Source organism: Amphiura filiformis, chromosome 8 (genome assembly GCF_039555335.1).
Source record: "Amphiura filiformis chromosome 8, Afil_fr2py, whole genome shotgun sequence".
Classification (NCBI taxonomy): domain Eukaryota; kingdom Metazoa; phylum Echinodermata; class Ophiuroidea; order Amphilepidida; family Amphiuridae; genus Amphiura; species Amphiura filiformis.
Genome location: NC_092635.1, coordinates 20,179,786 through 20,203,565, shown reverse-complemented (window position 1 = coordinate 20,203,565; position 23,780 = coordinate 20,179,786). Strand labels below are relative to the sequence as shown.

At 36.2% G+C, this 23,780-nt stretch overlaps 1 protein-coding gene across 1 annotated transcript in view; it reads left to right on the top strand.

The window, feature by feature from the left end:
* The window catches only part of LOC140158779 (multiple C2 and transmembrane domain-containing protein 1-like), a 240,123-nt gene that overhangs the window by 91,895 nt on the left and 124,448 nt on the right, over positions 1–23,780 (top strand). The window contains exons 2-3 of the mRNA XM_072181991.1: positions 3,055–3,473; positions 16,466–16,555. Coding sequence (XP_072038092.1) covers positions 3,055–3,473; positions 16,466–16,555 — 509 coding nt within the window. The remainder of the gene's footprint in view (positions 1–3,054; positions 3,474–16,465; positions 16,556–23,780) is intronic.

Sequence of the window (23,780 nt, the reverse complement as noted above, 5' to 3'; positions counted from 1 at the left end):
ATTGGCCACAGGTCGGACATTGTCGGACAAATAATTTGCTGCAGATAAAGCTTAAGAAGAAATTAAAGGTGGAAAATGGAAAAGAAGAAAGGGAAACAAAATAAATCAAATAAATGTATAGCAATTTTCATTTAACAAAAGCAATGTTTTTAGATGAAGTAACCTGCTGTTTTCTATGTACATATCTTGCATGGTGAAAAAGCTAAAACTTTTATTGTACTCTGTGACTTTTACAGGTAAAATAGTACCATATTCACAGCAACCAGAGCTTGACAAAAAATTCAATGGATATAGGGCAAGCAGCAAGCATATCTGAATTTAGTGTTGCACAATCTATTTTGGTAAATAAGGAATGATTAATATGACTTGTATGTAGTAAAATATCAGTACAAAGGTTGGCATAGGTACCATAAAATGTGGTGAATATGCAGAGGGGGTGCTTAAATAGGGACAAAAGTTTTTGAAAGATTTTTATCAGGTCAATTAGTATCTGCTGAACCATCTTTCAAACATTGATGGTTTGCTTTTTCAACTTTGAATTTATTAAGTTTTAAAAGCTGACCTCAACAACACTTTCAAAATTTTGTCCCTCCCTGATTCACCCTGTTTCATCCAACTACTTGAGCAAGTTCAACTGCCTAGATCAAGTGAGGTTGAGGAGTGATCTCATCGGGACTGGAGAGGGTGCTTTAGCCTAAGAATATGTTTAGAATGCACACCGCTAGATCTGATAGTAAGTTTTGCATTGAAAAGTCAACCTCACTAAATGAAAAAGTATTGTGGAAAATTAAAAAATTTCAGAATTGTAAATTTTCAAAACCATATTTGGAATCGGCATGTAAAATGTGTTAAAATTAGTACAAACAAGCCTAGTATTGCTTCAGTGATTCTTAACATGTCTCTTGATATTTTGAGAAAATATCTCAAAACTTTTTATTTTTATGTTGAAGCCTCTGACTAGCACGCAGAGCATTAACTCATTGGAGTCAACAGGTGGAATAGAGCAGGTGGTATAGATTCACTGTGTAGATTGAATAGATTTTAATTTAAGCAAAACAAGTGATGGAATTGTAATAGTTGAGGTTAAAAGTGTTTAATGAAGCATTTAAATTGAATTCTAATTGATTGGATTAGATTTATAAACACATGTTGATTTGAATTTAGTAAGAAGATACCTTTTTATAAATTGCAAATAAAATTGTGTTTTCTGGAACGTTTTTTGTTGCATTTTCTCACTTCATTTGTCCACACATTCTTTTGTTATCAAATTTAGTTATGATATGAAATTTATGATACCCACTGAAAAAGAGGTGTGGATAATGTGCGAGTTGCGAGATGCAAGTTCGAGTGCAAATTTCAACTCACAACTCGCAGATTTTCAACTCGCATCTCGCAACTTGCAAAATACCTTTACCCCTGAAAAAGAAGGTACATGTAGAACTGTTCTTGATTTTCAACCAAGAATGGTTAAACTAGCATACCAGTACAACTAATGTGTAACAGGTTAACTCATCCCTGTTTATATTAAAGCTGCTCGTTGATGGTGCTTTGCACCTCTGGTACTCACATTACCCGCAGCTTTGTCGCTCACCCCTCAGTATGGATCATGCGGGTCTTTGCCAAAGACTACTACATAAGACTAACCATTGATTATAGACATGTGTCAATTATTAAATTTCTTGTAATCAAACATCTAGATCAAACCAAACCAGCCATAGTCAAGAATATAGAATTAAGATGGGGCGGCAAAGTTCTGTGCGCCTCTTTTGTTGTCTTTCATCTGCAACACTCAATAATCATATTTTGGGAGCCTTATATCCAATTTTGTTAGAATTTTTAGCAAAATGGCACCATGTAAATATTTGATGATTGAATAGAAAAAGTAACAAATTAATTTGTATAAATTACTACCTTTTTTTTTTTTTTTTTTGGCGAATCATGGGGATATTTGTAATTTTAATTATATAAAAGAAATTAGATTCTGGATTCCAGGCACTTTTATGCAAGCAAACTTTAACAGATGTTTCATTATACTGTTCAACTGCATATTTTAGTGAAAGGTAATAGTTAGCGAGTTTCAGTAGATGCATGATGTCTGAGGAAGAGGAAACAGCAAAATGTTGTACGGAGCTCTATCCAGGAGAAGGGAGGGGTAGTCTTCGAAGGCCTAGCTCACTTGCAGGTAAAATGTGATGAACAAACTTGCTAGGCTGACTTGGAGATGGATTACATCAGCTAATTGACTAATGAATTTGATCTCTTAGACTGGTAGAATATTGAAGTCACCAGCCTGCCTGGCATGTAACTAAACAAAGGACAGGGAAGAGTCAGTTTGTCAATGGACCAACAACAAGGCTGGCGACTATATAGACCACTTGGCATCATTGTTTATCAACAAAGGCGAGGGACTGGTCTATCGATATGCTTGAACGAACCGCTACACTATTCAATGGCTTTCTTGTACTACATGAAAATATGTGGTGGGCGATTTAAAATGCACATGCCCTGAGCAAACTACGATGCGTACGCACACTACAGGGCAAAGAACAATGGAAATTGTCATAATTTGCGCGCATACTGCCGGGCAATGACGTCGCATGTCAAGTGGTCTATAAAAGAGAATAATGTTATGTATGATGTGTTTCTTCTTCTTCTTATAGCAAGTAGCATGCTCTTTGTATGAAGAATACTTGGTGCTTGTCTGCAAGAGCATGTAGAATGTTTCTAGCCCCACTGGCTAGTACTCAAAAGAGTGGAGTTCATATCCACTACTGCTGTTATTAAGGCAGTACACAAGTGACAGTGACCCCCTCTTCTTCTGTGGGTTTGTTGTGTTTGATGAAGCAAGTGAGGTTACGCACTTTGCTCAAGTGTGCAACATTTTAGTACTCCAGGGATTTGAACCTAGAACCTCAGCTGAGATTCTAACACAGATCATTATAATCAATATCACCCAGAGTGCCTGACCTACTGAATTTTATTTTATGCTGTCAACAAATTTTGATTCATATAAACTAATTTGTCAATTCATTTCTTATTTTATCATCCATACAGTGCCAAGTGGTATTTCTGGGAATGATGATGACCTGAGTGCAGATTCATCTACCCCAGGCCTGGGCAAAGATGATCCCAAGAAACATGGATTCTGGAGAAACCTCAAGAAGAAAACCAACCCCGTAAAACAATTCCAAACCCTACGAGACAAACAGAAACGGAAAAAAGGCGGAAGTGAGACGCCTTCTCCTATCCATCAGTGCTATTCAGAAGATTCTGACGGTGGGAGAAGAGACTCGGAAGAATGGAGTCGAGAAGATTGTTTCAGTGATACAGATATTATAGCAATTAAGAATGGAAGCCTCAAGAAGAGGCATAGAACTAGAAAAAATAAAAGTTTGTCGTTTGAAGATGAGCGAAATAAGCAAACACTCAATGTGCCTAGAAAATCCAGCAATATTGAACAATACAAACACTCAGTAAGTATACTAGCATTTGTCTACCCAGCAAACACAAAATGTCTTTAGAAACATTTTTCAGATAATCATCAAAACATTTGAATAACTTGTCAGAATAGAATTCTTTCTTAAACATTCTGGATCAAAAAAATTTTGCCAAAATGTTATTTTCAAATATTTTGTTGCAGACATTAACAGAAAGTCTTTTGTCAACACAAATTATGTTAATAGAATTTTTTGTGCTGATTGTTCATAATGTTAAAAAATGGTATAGCTGCACTAAGGGGTCATGGAGGGCATTTTGGGCATTGTCCCCTCCCCTCCACCAGACAAATGTCTTATGTCACAAATGTATGCAACCTTTGTACACCCTCTTTTTGAAAATGTTACACAAAAAATATTTTGTGTTTGCTGGGTATCTTCATACCCATTGCCTGACATCTTTTGGCAATGCCAGTATGTTTGTATTATAGAAATATTTTTCTCCTCTTTTTATGTTATGATATCCTGTTGAGGGCACAGTGGACTAACAGTATGGGCTCAGACTCATAATTGTTCTTTTTATGTTATGATATCCTGTTGAGGGCACAGTGGACTAACAGTATGGGCTCAGACTCAAAAATCGGAAGGTTGTTGGTTCAAACCCTGGCAGTGGTGCTATTGTGTTGTGCCTTTAGTCAAGGTTCTTAACCTAAGTTCAAGGTTATGAATGTTTTGAGTCTTCCAGTAGTAGAAAATAGACAAAAATATTAATCAAATTATGAACTCACCAACGATTTTCTAGTTACGTTGCGACCTGTTCACTGGGTCTTCATCAGACTGCGCAGAGACTTGACTGATGGTTTGGTCATGTGATGGTAATCGGTGAGGAAGTAGTTTCATGATGGGGTCCCAGGTGTGCGATAGCAAGAAACAGAGACCAAGCTCTGAAACTAGCTGTTTCCAGTCTTAGGAGAGAAAAACAGCCTATTAAAGCTTGCAATCAGCACCGGAGAGGAAGTTCCAACAAAAACCGGACTCCACAGTCTTCACCCACTCAAAACTCTCTGGCCACCAATTCAATGCCGACGACATCATAATCTTCGACAAGGAGGAGATGTGGTTTGAGAGGGGAGTAAAAGAAGCCATCAGGGAAAGAGCCGAGCAGTCAGCACTCAATAAGAAGGGGGTCTCTGTTTCTTGCTAGCACATGCCTGGGACCCCACCATGAAATTACTTCCTTGCCGATTACCATCACATGACCAAACCATCAGTCAAATCTCTGCGCAGTCTGATGAAGACCTGGTGAACAGGTCGCAACGTAACTAGAAATTTGTTGGTGAGTCCAGAATTTGGTTCATATTTTTGTCTTTCTTACTTGCTTGTTTTTTGTTCCTACTATTTCTTTCTATCATTTTCTATCTAGGTTTTGGATCTTTATTTGCTGTTTTTTCTCCTGCTTTTCTCTCTGGACCTTTTTTGATTGCTTTGGTACTTTGCTAGTAAATTGCTACCCTTTCCTTTTCAAAATTCTTGTTTTTCTGATAAAAGTGGTGACAAATATTTTGAAAAAGAAAGGAGGTTAAGGAATAACAGGAAAAGCCATGTGTTCCTGATCTAAGACCCGGTCCACACCGTATCGTATTATGATATTGTTATCGTGTGTCTGCCAATGTCGTCGGCATACCACAATCGTGTCATTATTCCCGAATTATGAAAATTTCCATCATTGGGCCATCAATTGCCGATGAAAATTACCGTGTGTACGCATTTTGTCATTTTATTTATGTTTACTCAGTGGACTTCATAATTACCATGGTGTGTGTATAACCAGAATTTATTACGACACGATGACAAGGTGCTGACCGTGTGGACGCTCTCATTCATTTATCATAATCGTGTCATAATCGGGTAATTACGACACAATGACAAAAATATACTGGTGTGGACTGGGTCTAAATCATAATTCAAGATCAACTAAACTGGTTAGAAATCACCACCAGTTTGTGCCCCAAAATTGAAGTGATCATACCCAGACAGTTTCAACCCATATGCAGCGTGCTTATGATTTTAGTCACAGATATAAATCAGAATTCTCTGAATTAAATTTGAAAGCTGTCTTTCCTTAGCTGGCAAACACACACCAATCTGACACACATATAATGGCATAATAAGCCCTCTGTTGATAAGTGCTATGGCTAAGTTATTCAGTTGAATCACTAGAATGGTGGCAGCACATTTATGCATTGCTACCAGTTTCTAGTTCCACTACAAGAGCATAGCCACAATAAGCGATTAATCAAAACCCTCATGAGTGATCACTTAAGTCTAGTATAGCAGGGGCAAATTTAGAGGGGGGGGGGCACACCCGGCGCTCCCCCCTCTAACTTTTGCAGAGTGGCGCCTGACTTTGTGTATTTTTGCAGAGCGGTTGTGAGGGCGCCGAGTCGCCATGGCAGCGGCGGTGGCTCAGCGCCCCTTCTATTGAAAATTCCTGGATACGCCCCTGTATAGGGAAGGGGTGACTAGAGTGCAAACCCTCTGACCAATGAAGGTCTGTGACTGCCCCTTCCTATGACCATTACATAAGTCCTCAGATCTCAAACAACTCTCAGTGACTGTCATGTCATTGACCCTCGCATTGACCAGGGCTGCAGAGGTTTCCCTGGCCTGTTTAGTAAACTACCTCAGATAGGGTATGTCATGGTTATAAGATAATAACTTTATTGAGAACTCATCTGGGCTCAGAGGCAAAGCTAAGCCAGAATTAGAGGGACACATGATGTGCAATATCAAAGATGCATTCTCTGTTGATTGCTCACAATTTTAGTTTCTTATGGCTAAAATAATCAGTTACACACATGGAGCATTGGAATAGTGCCATCTGTTTTGTTTAAAGGTTAAAATTAGGACTTTCTAGGAAAAAGAACTGGGAATTTATTTTTACCCATAACAAACAATTAATTACTATTGGAACATTTATAGTAAAAATTTCTTTTGAATGAACACCGACTGTGATCTTATGTCAAAGTAGAAAATATGAGCAAGCAGAAATACTGATCAAACCAATCAAAAGACATCAGAAATACCAGCCAACCAGAGTGAATTGGATTCAATTCCGGGGGTGAGTACACCCAATTTTTTCAGGCAGTGTACATGGACGGACATTCATCAAGCTGTGTTCATTCAAATTAATTTTTTACTATATTTGAACCCCTTTAATCTTTCACTCACAACATGTTACTATTCCAGGGTGATGGTTAGGTGGGAGACAATCAAGTACTCTTTAAATGTGAAAGAGTGAAAAATCACTCAAAAAGAGTGAAATCTCACTCTTTCTAAGAGCTGTATGAGTGACAACTCTTTTAGAGTGAAGCTCACTCTCAAGAAAGAGTGAAAAAATTCACTCCGGAAAAGAGTGAATCAGAAAAGAGCATTTATTTATTTATTTATTCATTTAGGCCTATTTTATATACAAGAATATCATAGCAGTTCACACACTGTTCGCCATCTTGTTACACAAGTTCAACAAACATCGGCCGATTTTCGGCGCTTCTGATTGGCTGACAGTACACTCCAAGAAAGAGTGAGATTTTGAGCCACTCTGTGAGCGAGTGAGGCTCACTCAAAATCGCGAGTGAAATATACTGTTTTCACTCTTTTAGAGCTAAAACCCACTCTTTTAGAGCTAACTTAAATTCACTCTGAAATTCAGAGTGGTTTTTCACTCTTTTACATTTAGAGAGTATGATAGTTTCCCCGACATGTGATTAAGTATTTTCATGACATTCCTGAACCAGTTTCACCACCAGCAAAATCCTAGTGCTAAAACTGGATTTTGGCTATTAGAAAAGAAAGAATGAAGAAAAAAGAGAGAAGATGAACAAAAAAGTTGTTTGTTACATTTGTACCATCGGGATTCAAACTTAGACCCCTCATGTGCCAAGTACTCCATCACAGACCAGTAGCCATGGGTGTTTTGCTGACATGGGCAATGAAATATGACTTAGTTTGACTGTGTCATCTTATCACATGGGATACATGCATGCTGGTTGTTTTGCTTTGTAAGATTGTACAGTTTAGGGTTAAACAACATACCAAATGTTGCCCTCCCCCATAACTCCCCATCAAGTTATGTAGCAAAAATTATTTCCCCTTTTAGATTCAAGTTACCTCAGGCTATTGTGTAATCCTCCGCAGCTCCACCACCATTGGAATCATCATCATCATCAGTCGGCTGCGGAGCAGGCGACTACAAGCTTTCTCCAACTAATGCGATCTTGGGCAAGCGAAACAATTTTGTTTGGCTGCAGCATCCCCTCAGTATCTCCCAGGAGGTGCTGGACATACTGTAAGTACAGTGTGCGCGGCCGTCCCGGTTTCCTCTTTCAATGTGGTGGAATATAAAGCACATATTCTTTCACAGGCTCCCCATCTTCAAGACGCAGAATATGGCCGAGAAATTTGAGTTGATGAATCTTGACTCTGGCAACCAGTGGAGTGGTGTTGGTCAGGTTGTAGATGGTTTCATTTGGAATCCGATCCACACGCTTGATGTTTAACATGACTCTGTAGCAAGATGTTGCAAATGCATTGATCTTGTTTTCCATGTCCTTGGTAATTACCCATGACTCGCACCCGTACAGAAAGACAGTAACACACGTTGTCTGAAACAGCTTGATTTTTGTTTCGATTTGGCAGGGACGGGCTTCTCCAAAGGCACTCCAGTTTCCAGAAAGCTGCCCAGGCTAGTGCTTTTCTTCTTTTTAGGTCTCCAACACTAGAGCCCATCTTGGAACCCAAATACTTGAAGTCTGTGACATGGTTGATGGGGCTACCATAGACTTCAAGTGCTGGTTGGGCGTTACAGTTTGCAGTCATATATTCTGTCTTAGGTGCGCTGATGACAAGGCCTAGATCTGCTGCTGCAGTTGCAGTCCTGGTAAGCTGTGACTGGGCCCGGGCTATGGAAGATTCCAGCAGGGCAATATCATCAGCAAAATCCAGGTCATTGGAATATGTGCAAAATTTGTTATTGTACGAAGTACATTCACTTCTGGGTTAGTGGTTCTTATGATTTTGAACTAGGGTTGCAAATCCTTGGATGTATTGATGTCTTTTGTGGTTTCAGTGGTAAATCATGAAATAAACACTTGAAACCTGACCCAGAGTGTAATGGGAAGACAACAGCTTGCGTTGACAACAGCTTATATATACCAGTTTATGGAGGATGCAGCATTTTTATGGTCATTTTAATTTTCATAAATTTCATGCTAGATTGCAGTTGATATGTTATCTTGTAAAAATAAGTTTTCAACCATCATACCTGCAATATGACAGTATAAGTTGATTCCAATTTAAAAAAATGTTGATGTTAATTGTAAAAAGTAGACTTATTTTGAGTGTGAAAAGATGTTGCAATGGAAATATTGTAATTAGTGGGATATGAAATGTCATTCAGTCTTAAACAGGTTGAATTTGGTATAGTGTATCTCAAAAAAGAGCAATTCATAGAGCAATTTAGCCTTTTATATACTGGGCTGATACTTCCATTTATTGGGTACAAAAGGTCATCCGTTATTCAAAGTTAGGCAAGATGTCATCATTTTCATGAGTGAGCCTGGGAAAATACAACAATTTAATAAATGAATAACAAGATCGGTTGATGGTTAAATTATGATTAAATTGTGGAATTTTATTTGGCATGCACTGTAACACTGTTTTGTCAAAACATCAATATCAAAACAGAAGGAACATCATTCGGGCAATGCGGTAAAAAATTGTATGATTTAAAACTGGTAGCTATTTTGTCAATTTTATCTGTAAGCTTCTATTTTTAATTGATCATACCAGTGTACAGTTTAACAGACTTACACTGCGCTCATAAAAATGTTATACCATAACCTACCAATTTACGATGATGCGGCAACCTATACCACGATGTTAAGCTGGTGCTGTTAATGGATAGGCCTGTTGTATTCAATGAGCTATGCTTTGTTTTACCGGGGGAGTCATGACGCTGGGTGAATTCATCTCAAGCTTGGACTTTTTGGTAAGCTTATAACTGACATTTTGGCAGGGGGGTAGAAAAAAGAGTGATGGTGATGGGTGATGTATGACTGGATGTATTGTGGCAGTTGGCAAATTCTGTTATTAAAGTAGCTTGATTATAGGTTGTGTGTGTCTGAAAGCACCCACACCAATATTTCATATATATTTGTTTTTTTATGCGGTATATTTTCAAAGTAGTGGGTAAAATGAAAGACATGCATTACCAGATGTTTAATGCTATTAATATGCACACTATTGCTAGCAGCTAGGATAGATGATTTGCATGAATGGACATAAATTTGTTAATAATTATTTTCTTATTATAACAGATGTGTGTATGATGATGTGTATTTATTATATTTGTTCAAATAAATATTTGTGATTAGGTGTGAAGCAAATGGGGACAGGGATTTTGGACTTGACTTTCATTTTTGGCCCCACACATGTGATGGGGCTTATGTTATCATCCAAATGATTGTTTGTTTCCCTGGTTGTTTGGCTGTCTGGGCGGAAGCGAATTCATTAATCCACTGTGCATCTCCAACGCAATAACCAATCAACTTCAAACTGGGTATATGTTGATTGGATATGGTGACCTGATGTGTTGTATAATTTTGTGTCATGTTATTTGCATATTTATGAATATTATAGAGCTTATTTGCATATTATTTGTATTTACAAACCTTTGTTAATTTACACACCTTTGTGTAACCACCTTAATTACGAACTGCGTAATTCTAGTATTAGGAAGTGAAGAGGCATCAAGATTCTCACAAAAAGCTTCAAAATAAACAGAATTACATTGTGAGGTGTTTCTAGAATCCAGGACCCTATGTATATCATGTGCCGGCTGGGCTACCCATGTAAAATATGACTTAATAAATAAATGAATAAATAATATTGACATTTATAAGCTTCCCAGCAAACACAAAAATGTTCTTAAAACTTTTATTATTCAAACGTTTTAATAACATTTAAATGTTGGGTTATATAAATGTCATGAAAACATTTTTTTAAAATGTTTTTGTAAAATATTTTGTCAACACTTAAAATAACATTCTGCTTAGAATAATTACATCAAGTTTTCAAAAAGTTTTTTGAATGATATCAAAACATTTTTATACTCCATATATAACCCCACATTTAAACGTTTTCTGTAAAACATTTGTGATTGCTGGGTTGTTGCTAAATTTCAACCTACGGCAACAAGACAAAAACACACAACCTTTCAAGTACACATAGGGTTGGTAAGGTGGGCATTTCTTTTGTTCTTGGTGGTGGTTGTGGGTTGTTTTTACAAATTACCCACAAAATCACCAAAAATTGTAAAAAATAAGCAGTTTTTTTTTTTTTTACTTGCTTAGCTCATATTTGTCAATCAAAACCCACCTAAATTGCTAAAAATGGCTGATACATGCGAACAGAAAAACTAAATCCCCCAAACACAAAATCTGGTCAGGTCTGCACAACGTAATAGCACGTAGGCAATATATAGCTGCATTGTTGTATTATTTTGATTTTTGCATATTTTAATAATTCCATTCAGATTTTCAGGAATAAAATTTATATTGCCAGTTGATAGCTTTGTACTTTCCTCAGAATTGTACATGCATAAATGTGTGTAGATTTTGATGATTATTGCAATGAATTTATTACAAGAATAACTATAAAGCAAGCTTTTGTGATTCATGAAAGTGACATTCTTGGGTATTTTCTGTTTACACATTTGCATGATATTCCAATAGCTTTGTCATTGGGGCCCTTACCCTTGACCAATATCCAATTCTCTTGACCAGTGGCATAGTCAAGGGGAGGGGGCAAAGGGGGGAAGCTTCCCCACCTGTGAGAAGTCTTACCCCATTTTCTTTTTGTCACTATCATCCAAACTCATGAAAATATTTAAGTAATGTATATATTTATTTGATAAACCTACATACATACGCTGAGCTCTCATGACAATATTTAGGTAATGTGTATATTTATTTGATAAATCTACATACATACATTAGACTCGTGAAATATTTAGGTATTGTGTATATTTATTTGATAAACCTACATACATACACTGGGCTCATTTCGGTATTGTGTATATTTATTTGATAAACCTACATACATACACTGGGCTCATTTAGGTATTGTGTATATTTATTTGATAAACCTACTCTCTAAATGTGAAAGATTGAAAAATCACTCAAAAAGAGTGAAATCTCACTCTTTCTAAGAGCTGTATGAGTGACAACTCTTTTAGAGTGAAGCTCACTCTCAAGAAAGAGTGAAAAAATTCACTCCGGAAAAGAGTGAATCGGAAAAGAGCATTTATTTATTTATTTATTCATTTAGGCCTATTTTATATACAAGAATATCATAGCAGTTCATAACAGCTACTATGTGCTTTAAATTGTTGTGAGGCTAGGCCCCAGGTTAGGGTAGGGCCCGATCTAGGAATGTTGAACTGGTCTAAAGCTTAAGCACATACACAATGTGTCGAATTCAGTGTGGAATGAATGATGAAAAACTATGGATTTCGTGAAGCTAATAGTCAAACTGTTCAATGGTGAGTACACTTAGGTGTAGGACATAACACTTGGCAAATACCATGTTTACAGACCACTGGAGAAGCGTGATGCGGCGTAACCTATAAGCTTACATATGCGTACATGTAAACCGGCAACTGGGCGGGTAACAAACTGCTCACATTATATGACTTAAGCTTACTGCCGACGTTGTCTCCAGACCAAGTGTATACTTGCTACGAGTTATGATCTACACATAAATGTAATCACTATTGAGTATGCTGTCTATTTCTTCATCAAATCCGCTTTCTTTTCGCCATTCATTCGCACACTGTTCGCCATCTTGTTACACAAGTTCAACAAACATCGGCTGATTTTCGGCGCTTCTGATTGGCTGACAGTTCACTCCAAGAAAGAGTGAGATTTTGAGCCACTCTGTGAGCAGTGAGTGAGGCTCACTCGAAATCATGAGTGAAATATGTGTACTGTTTTCACTCTTTTAGAGCTAAAACCCACTCTTTTAGAGCTAACTTAAATTCACTCTGAAATTCAGAGTGGTTTTTCACTCTTTTACATTTAGAGAGTACATACATACACTGGGCTCCTTAAATACTTCGGTATTGTGTATATTTATTTGATAAACCTACATACATACACAGGGCTCATAAAAATATTTAGGTATTGTGTATATTTATTTGATAAACCAACATACATACATGTACACTGGCCTTTTTATAAAGTGCCATGTTGTCTAGACCACATTGCATTTACCAATTCAAAGTGAAAACAGCATAGAACAAAATGAAACCTAAAATTATGAATTTTAACAAATATGTCTCTAAAATTGGATGCATTCAACATTTACAGAAATTGAGAAGTATCGTATCCAAAAAATTCTCTCATACCATGCAAATTTATTTCATTTGAATTGGTAATTACCATTCTATTATCAGGGCTCATTTTTATGTCCTGCCATGAATATATTTTAAATAGAAGCGTGGGTCACATGCTGGATTTTGTTAACATATGTGATATGAAATAAGTAAATAAAAGTGATGTTCATAATTAAATGTAATTTTGAATTATGAGTAGTAGTATTTAGTAGTAATACTACAGGATGCTACCAGTCAGCATCAGGTTTTTTTAATGCAGATTGCAGGGGGGTCTAAAAGTATGCTTAAAATTGGGCAATTTTGGCTTCAATTAGTGGGATTTCCAACAATATTGGGTTCTGAGTTTTTGAGAAAATGTGCTGCTGTAAACTTAATGTATCAAATATTAGACCCATAGTTCCTGCACAGAAATATGATAGTTATTTGTTTTAGGTTTTTGTAAATATGAGATTTTCAAAATACCTGCATAAATAACGGTTTATTTGTGTACCATAATAAAATGAATTTGGATTTGATAAAATGAATAAAAACATTTTAATGGCTATTTTATTCCTTTTCATTCACTGTCTGTTGAATCGGATCACAAATAGAATATATTTTAATGATCATTTTCAAAATAAGGAATAAATAATTGCACTTAGGATCAGGGCATATATTAGCTGTTGACCTATACAAGCTGTATTCCCAGCAAGCGCAAAAATATTTTTAAAACGTTTATTCAAAATATTTTAATACCATTTAAATTAATGTCAGGTTATATAAATTTCATGAAAACGTTTTTAAAGCGTTATTGTAAAACATATTGGGCAAACACTTTTGACAAATATTTTATCAACACTTAAATAACAGTTTGTTTAAAATGTAATTGGATCATGTGGCATATTTGCGCTTGCAGTTGCTGTGCGCTGTAGCCTTTTGTAGCTTTTGGTTGGGTTAGGGTTAGGCAAAAATTAAGAAAATAATAACATTGATTTTGGAAAGTTATTTGATCAAATATTGGACCGCCAAATGACTAGATTAGCCCAAGTTGAAAGGGAACGCTCAGAGGACACATAACTTATTTCAAGGTCAGGCCTACTTTAAACCCAGCTCCAAATGAAGTCTAATGGCAAATTGGGAGGAACAAAAACATATCCTCTCGAAATACAATTTGAAATAACATATTAATATTGTAAAGTGCACATAATGTTTGCATAGAAACATACAATTGTAACATGATGCTGACACTAGAGACACAGCTTTTCGCCACGGAATAGAAACCAGATGCTTTTGTTTGAAGTACAGTGTCTCCCATAAACAGTCTGCAATCAATGTTTTGTCATAACTGTGTATAATGAAAATGTGACATTGTTGTTAAACAATGAACGAATGATGAATGCATTTCCCTGAATCATGTATGATGCACTTGTAAAATAATAGTCACATATTTAAAAAAAATTGTTACATTATGTAATTACTGATTCAGCCAAAGAGATTATACCGGAAGAGTACAAACTCCAAATTGGCCTGTGTGTAATGCTATGGTACATCCATCATAGAGATTATACCCAAGAGTACCAACTCAAAATTGCCTTGTGTGTAACACTATGGCAATTTCCACCATAGAGATTATACCCGAAGAGTACCAACTCAAAAATGGCCTGTGTGTAATGCTATGGTACATCCATCATAGAGATTGTACCCAAAGTGTACCAACTCAAAATTGCCCTGTGTGTAATGTTATGGTAAATCTGCCATAGAGATTATACCCAAAGAGTACCAACTCAAAATTGCCCTGTGTGTAATGTTATGGTAAATCTGCCATAGAGATTATACCCAAAGAGTACCAACTCAAAACTGGCTCGTGTGTAACTATATGGTAAATCCACCATAGAGATTATACCCAAAGAGTACCAAATCAAAATTGGCCTGTGTGTAACAGTATGGTAAATCTGTTATTTTGGTTTGTTACTGATGGAGGGCAAACAATGTACCTCCATCTTTTTTGGCAAATCGAACGGTAATATACATCTTTAAATTTGAGCATTACTAAGGTTTCCGCATTCAATACTTAGTGCATATTTTTGTCACAATGTATTACATAAAATGCAAACAACACACTTTCAATCAAAGCTTGCTGGGTGTATATCAAAATTATCTAGCTGTATACACTATTTGCCCCCATGAGCAACCCACAAACATGACGGAGTTGGTACTCCTTGGTTCTACCTCATTGAATTCTGCACATATTTTGCTGTGTAAACAATTCATCCATATGCTAAATGAAATTGTAGCACTGCATGTGTTTTGCAAACACATCTGGTATATTTAACCCAAAAAATATTGTAAAACATTTATCACTCTGGGTATACGCTTGTACTACATATTTAAAATGTATTCCTTGGATAGATAACAATAAAAGTATATCAAACACAGTTTAGGAGATTAGTTCTACAGTAGATAGCACTTGCAGAAAATGCTATATACAGTAGATATCACTTGCAGAAAATCCAATCTACAGTAGATAGCACTTGCAGAAAATGCTATATACAGTAGATAACACTTGCAGAAAGTCATATCTACAGTAGATAGCACTTGCAAAAAATGCTATCTACAGTAGATATCACTTGCAGAAAATGCTATCTACAGTAGATAGCACTTGCAGAAAATCATATCTACAGTTAATAGCACTTGCAGAAAATGCTATCTACAGTAGATAGCACTTGCAGAAAATCCAATCTACAGCAGATAGGACTTGCAAAAAATGCTATCTACAGTAGATAGCACTTGCAGAAAATGCTATCTACAGTAGATATCACTTGCAGACAATGTTATCTACAGTAGATAGCACTTGCAGAAAATGCTATCTACAGTAGACAGCACTTGCAGAAAATGCTATCTACAGTAGACATGTAGATAGAACTTGCAGAAAATGCTATCTACAGTAGATAGCACTTGCAGAAAATGCTATCTACAGTAGATAGCACTTGCAGAAAATGCTATCTACAGTAGACAGCACTTGCAGAAAATGCTATCTACAGTAGATAGCACTTGCAGAAAATGCTATCTACAGTAGACAGCACTTGCAGAAAATGCTATCTACAGTAGATAGCACTTGCAGAAAATGCTATCTACAGTAGATAGCACTTCAAAATTTGCAGCAGATTGTATAATTTTTATATTAAAATGTTGTCCTCAAAATGGTATTGTGTGACCTACCTGAAGTATTGATTAAAATAGTAAACAAGCTTTATCTTCAATGCTTAATTGATTTTAGTAGAAATAAATTGGCAGACGAATTGATTAAGCTGCTCAGCATATCCAACTAAATTAATCAGTCACTTATGTGTGTTTTTTATGCATTACTCCCACTGTACAAACCATGTGAAGTATAATATGCATTTGGAGTATGTGGACAGCTATAATTAACACAGCACCTAAGAGACAGTTCTTGAATTGGAATAAAACAAAATATTATTATCAAGACTTTTCTCTTCTATACCACAGTGTTCATAGAGTGTTCATCTTTTTTTTTTTATCAGTTTAGCCAATGGCTTTATCCAGATTGACTAAGTTTCTTCCATCTTTTGTATTTCAGCCTGCCTCCATACGTAAACGCTTCCAAGAAAGTCAAGATGTTGCAGTTGATCAAGAGTCCCCTGAACGGAGGATTCCTAGCCCTGACCAGGTCAGTATTAACTTACTTCCCCCAAAAAACAAATTGCAACATCTCTATACTTTATCTGACCTCATGTTTGGTAGTGATGTCAGTGCTTTTACACAGCTTGACCGCAAACGTGCTGACAAACCGCTCTTGTATACATGTGTATGTATCTGTTCTGCAGAATTAGGTTAGCGTGCACAATTTAATACATTACAACCAACAAAATACGCACCTACGTCACTACCAAACTTGAGGTAAAAAAAGTATAGTCTTGAAGAGCGGATTGTTATGTATTACAACAGGGTTGTTCACTGTCATAATTTCAACCTACAGTCTTGTGCTATATGCCTACTGAAGTACTGCCTAATTGGAACCGATGAATTTATTATACAAATTGCCATACCCTAGCTTACAATGCCAATATTTCATGTTATTTTGATTAGGCAAAACCAGGGTTTATCAATGGTTTTTGCCCAAAATCCAAGGTGTTGTTCATCTTTTTTTTTAATGTGTGAAAGCTATGCAGGGATTTGCTTCATTTTTCCACTTCATGGCATAGTTTTCTTCTTTTTCTCCTGATGATTATAAAAATGTAAAAAAAAAAACATACTAAAAAAAAATGGGCTAAAATGTGAATTTTTAAAATATTTGTGCATAGGCAGCTTTTGTGTATTTGCCTCAAATTACTATAAATAAGCTAAACTCAAAATTGGCGAAACTTTGCACTTTATTTACTGGACTTGGGACTTTTGGTTAATTGCAGTACATTTGAGCTAATGTTTTTGAATTGATTTGAGCTGTAATAATAAAAGCAGGATTTTCTATTGTATCATGTTGCACTTACCTGGATATCGTATCCGATTAAAATATTGTGGCGAGGGCATTAATGCTTTTAAAATGACAGTAGAGTTGATGTTGGAAAAATAAATTGATTTAGGCAAAAAAAATATATATAAGGGTTGTGTAAAGAACAATTAACATTACTGGGCATGGTTGTACTCATTTGAATGCATTTTTCATAAAGTTTTCAAATATACCATTGAAAGTGCAAAATTCTGCAACTTTTTTGAAAATTTGAAAGATTACACCTGTTGACTTCACTCCTCCACCATTGGAAAGCCATGGGTTAACCCTATGAGAACTACCTGCCGATTGGCCAAAAAGAAGTTCTCATTATCAATTGGACCAATCAGCAATATTGTTAGAATAATTTCACCACACAAAAAAATTGGGGTGAATTATTTGCAAAGCTCCATTCTGATTGGGGATTAAAATGAAGAGATCATGTTATTGACCAATCAGAGGAAATGTTAGATCGACAGGTAGTGCTCAGAGGGTTAAGAAAGATAAACAAGTTTCCTATTTATATTGTAAAGATGGGCTTGTATCTCACGGGGATACAATGCATGACAGATTATTAATAAAATTGCTTGTCCTCAGCTGGGCAGGAGGAAACCATTAATGGACCAAGTGGCTGGGTGAAATCAATCGAAGAAAAGTGAACATGATGTTGTAATAGTTGAGATTAAAGTGATACAAAAAAAGTCCAATAGCAGAAATGCTATTTCCGCATCGAGTAGTAATGTACATTGCATCCAAGTTCAATAAATTGTTGAAGTCGAACTCTATCCCCAGGCCTAACTGTGATTCTTTTCAGAGATATCTAAATGCCAGTATATAGTCCGGGCACTTTCAACAGATGCAGCATTTTCTGTTCTCCACAGCACTTTTCACTTCTCTGCCTTGATTTTCTGCTTAGGTGATTAGGTTTCTTCAGGGCTTTGTTCTTTTCTCTACATTTCTGCTGATAATTTTAGCCATTGCGGAAAATATGCCAGTGGGTTTGTCACAACAGGACGTCCTGAACACTGTAGACTCTATATAAAATTTGAAGTTGGTGTGTGGGGAAAATTGGGACAGGTGCTAATTAGATCAGGTGTAAGTTGGTGATGCTGGTGACCCTTTTAGGCTAATGAAAGTTGATTCTTAGTTTCCCATCCCCCGCCCGCATCACCTTTTCAATTTGACCAAAACTTTCATTATTTTCATAAAAAAGTCAATTATATGAAAATTGAGATGGAAATAATCAAAATTGAAACTCTCAGAATGTCTGACATCCCCTGCTGATCATAATCAACAGTTTTTCATAGTTATAGGGGTAGACAATGTCTACTAGACATGGTAGAGGATGTAGTAAATATACACTTGTATATTAATTATGTATTGTTGTATTTTGCTTTATTTCTCTATAAATGTACTTTTAATAATTGGTATATTTCATATGTAATGTTTTATCCTTTTGATGTATTTTGTTTGACCCCTGGGCACCCATGGAAAACAGTGTTTTTACTGATTGGGTATCCCCAGGCTAAAGAAGATGTAATAAATAATAAATAAATAAATAATGGAAATTTAAGGATTACATCATCATGTTTCTAGTGATTACAAAAATTTCAAATTTCTTTTCATTTTAATAAAAACAAATTCAAATCTTTTCTCAGTCTGTTGCAAAATGTCTGTAATGATGATCTAAGCATTAATACCTGTTTTGAGATGGTCTTTCATCAACAATATAGGTAATAGCCATATCAATGAAAGTTTTGACAATAATGAAATTTTCCAAAATAATGAATAATGAAATCATGACCTCATATTTCACTGAAAAAAAATGTGACGGGAAACTAATCATTTCATTTCATTAGCCTTATATTAAACATGATGAGAAAACACATACACAGACATATTGTAATCATCCTTAGACAACAGGTGTTGACATCATGCTTAAACTACTTTTTGGTGAAAACACAGCATGTTTCAATTTTTGCATTAAATATGTTGACTCAAACAGCAAATTTAGGGCTACTATACATACCAGCAATTCATGCATCAACTCCTTTGCAATGCACCCATATAAATGCTAGTTTCATACTTTCTGCCGCTTGCCGCTGAGCGGCGTAATGCTTCATCATGCCGCTTGCACTTGTCTGCAAGCGGAGTGATGGAGTGATCGATATATCGGCTTGCCGCTGGTCACTGCTAGCGTTTCTGGTGCGATTGCGCAGTGAAGTAAAATCATCTTCAAAGCGGCAAGTGGCTGGAAAGTATGAAACCAGCATTACATTCCCAAATCATCATGAGTAGTGTTCATGAATCATGCAATTTTTAACATGCCTATGTCTGGTGTAGTGTCAAGTGATATACATTGAATAAGTCATTAGTACCAGCATGGCCAGGGGAAAACTAAACTCAGACTGTTTTGCTTACCTCTCGATTGACAAGGGGATAGTTAGACTGAATCTTTTGTTGTCCTCTGCCAGCTGCACATGTTAGTGAAGCCTGAAAATATAGCTTTCAAAATGCCAGACTCAAGAAAAGTAGTGCAATTTCCAGCTACACTGGATGTTCTAAAAATCAATCTTGGTCAAAATATTAACTTGGACGTATAACTGCACAGTAATAGTACACCCAGATTTGGGTTTTTTTTGTCCAACACAAACGTACTGTAATTTTTGAGTCTTTGACATGTGAGGGTATCAGTCTAGAGGATATTCTGATCAACAACCTCATCCCAACACCATCCTCACCTTTTCTCCATCAAAATGAACATTCAAAGGAATTGAAATTCCAGCAAGATTTCTGCCTTATATAAACTGAACAAACTTTACCATACAGCTTTTCTATGTGTGCTGCCCTCATGTGTTAGTAGATAAACTGCCAGGTTCCTGTCATACTTTCATCATGCCTTTCTGCCAGTCTGTAGCTCTGTTCTCACGAGGCTATTATGCTTGTGTGCCTTTTTTTGAGTACAAAACTAGCTTGTGTGTCTATTTTTTCTTGTGTGTCTAAGCACAGAAGTAAGATCTTGCAGGGGGTATAGAGGGGGTGTAGAGGTCATTTTTAAAGGTTTTGAAAAAGGAACACAAGCAACAACCAGTGACAATAACAAAAAAGACACACAAGAGGTCCGTCCGTCAGGCGTCCGTCACATATCCGTCGGATCAAAAAGACACACAAGTCTCACAGACACACAAGTATACCTGCGTGAGTATGTCTGTCTGTCCATCTGTCTCTAGCTTACCACTCACCCATCTTTCCATGTAATCTTTTCCCTGTGTCTAACCACTTTATCTCTTAAAAATAATGTTATCTATAGAAAGTACTTATGATAATACTTATAATGTAGTATACTATCTTCAGTAGATAGCCCACATACTAAATAATATTGTTTTAAAACCTTTATCCTAACATTGTTTTAACTGTCTATGTTCATTGTCACAAGTTTAAATTTCCCTCAATTTTGTCAATCACAATGAAACCCATTTGGCTATATGAAGATTTTAATTGTCACTTTTACAATAAAACAAAATTTTGAGCCAATATATACCAATGATAGTTAGACATTAATAGCAGCTCAGAAAATGGAATGATTTGACAATGCCTCATTTCAAATATATAGTTTTAGTTTTGGTTTTGGTTTTGGTCACGTGGTTTCCTATTGTCCTGCCTAACCACTTGAATCACAAGATATCGATCTCTTTGTTTCTACCTTTTGTTTAAAACTAAACATTTGTGACAGGTAGTTTCGGTTTTGGTTTCAGTTTCTTATAAGTGGTGTGACGAATAAAATTACAGGATTTTGAGTTACCTGATCTAAGTATACAAAAGAAATGTTTAAATTTAGCAGTGCAATATTCACGAGCAGAGAAGTCGAACAAAAGAGTCTACATTTGAAAGCATTGATTTAGTTTGAAAGCATTGGCTTGAGACTACGAAATAGCCTAAGCTGATTTCACTGTGAAAATATATAGACCATCGAAATATTTGCATTCGACATTACAAAAGGGCCACTACTGTAATTGTATAGGTGCTATTTGATAAACAAACTCGATTCATGTCCTTAATCCCATGTACCAGAATCGATGGAAGGCCATTATATGACCTCTAATAACCTAATGACTTTTACTGAAGCAATTTTTACTGCAAAAAGTAGAAGATAGAGTGGAGAAGATTGGGGTGTGTGTGGGGGCGGGGGGTTGAAGGGCAAGGGGATATGGGCGGGAGAGAGAAACATATGAGAGAGAGCATTGGAAGTGAAAGAGAAGGGGAGGAGAGCTCGAGATGAAGATATCGAATGTAGGGGGGAGGAGGAGGGAAAGGGGTAATTTAGGAAAGAGGTGGTTATATAGGGAGGAGCCCCCTCTTAAAGAGGTATGGGTTGTGCTTCCGGGATAATAAACTAATTCATAATCAAATCATCTCCATGCATCGTTTATGTTTCATACAAACAAACAAATTCCCCACCCCACCCCATCCTTCAGTATCGCGCATGTATATGATTTCTAGGCCTAGAACTCGTGAGTGTAATATGCCACCTACCTTCGACAGAGAGCATCAACTGTCGTCCATGGGATAGATTTCGATATCAATCATGATAATAATTATGTTAGCACAATAGGCTATTGTATACTTCTGGTTATATACCCTATACTGTGTCCTCCCAGCATAATAGTGTTATGATTGCAGATCAGATCAGCTCTACTTTTTAATCCCTTGATTTTTGGTTTCTGAACAAAAGAGAAACCAAAACTATATATTTGAAATGAGGGAATGCTAGAACACATGCATGTAATCAGTCTTGGTATTCCATGGGGCCAAAGTCTGACCATTGATAACATTTGTCCTAGTTTAGAGGGACAAGATTTGTCTAAAAAAGGCTGATTTAAACATTAATTTTTCATTTTCTTTTCCTAATTTAAACTGATATTTTTCCCCAAAGGTCTGCCCACCTACATCAGGTTATACCCCAGTGCTAGAACAAGATCAAAATGTAAAATACTTGTGTTTTTCTAAAACCAGAAATCAAGGCTTTGCTACAAAGTGATGCCTATATTTAAGTAAAGATTTTCAATCCATGCAAGAACACATTTTGAGACAGGTTGCCTAATACTTACACATTTTAATGCACATACACATCACGTATGATTTCAATCAAATTTTGATATCAATGTAACTGACTGACACATTAACAATACCTGTGGAAAATGCCCTAAAGAACTCCAAAATTTCATTATTTTTCTATATGCATGTGTTATGATTCATAATCTACAGTAGGGGCAAATTCATCAACATTAAGATATTTTCTAGAATGTGTTTATTTAGCTCATAGAGCATTGAAATTCAACAGATTTGATTCAACAGGATTTGCACCTGTAGGACATCTTTGTGAATTGAATTTTGAATCTTTGTGAACTTTTGATGCCTACACAACACCATAAGCATTAGTTTTTTGTTAAATTTTTGTGGATATTTTTTTCTGGAAAGTATGTCAGTCAACTACACAAGATTGATAGGAGCGTTTTCTTGTGCACCTGTAGTTTAGTAAGTAGGATGTACTAAATCTTTCCTTCAAGCATAAGTCACAGATTTGTACAGGTCTTAAAACATTTACAGCAAGAGCCAGTTGTGATACCAGTATTAATGCTTAAGTGTGTGACTGATGGATGGATTCTTATCTGTTGCAAGTGTAAAAAGCTTACACAATTTCTGGGCAATAAAGGCTATATAAAGTATGTATAATGTTCTAGCAAATATCATAATTATTATTTTAATTATTAATTACAATGATAATAATAAAATAGTAGTTAAAATATTTTACAAGTGCTGACAAGGCCAGGGGCTGTTGCATGTGCTTTAAATAACTCAATTAAGCAGTCGGTTCTGAATTCCCTTCTAACACCATGTTGCATGCTAAAAGTAGGCCTACTCAAGATGGGAACGATACTGCAAATCCCACTTCTAAGGCCAGTCTTGCACTTTTTAAGACTTGGATAGTGCTACAAATGACTCAACATAATTACAAAGGAATACAAATTACCAGACTTCTGACCCCTGTGCATGTTTAATCAATAAATCAGAAGATACTGGTTCCTATCCAGGGTTTCTACTTCGTACACCATGTTGCATGTTTTTAGTGCTATGATTTGATCAATAAATCAGGACACTGTGCATTCTACTTTGGCCACTTCACTGTCCATGTTGTGCTGTAAGTGCTACATAAATCAGGAGTTAGCACAAAGTGGGTGCTATTATACTTCTGACATCATGATGAGAGCCTGATTATTATTTTAATGGACCAGTTAATCAAAATAATTTACATGCTATATAGGGTGGTGCAATGATTTGTCTGGGCCACTTCCACAAAGACCATGAGAGTGGTGTTGTCACTGGAGAGATGGGACCGATATTTACA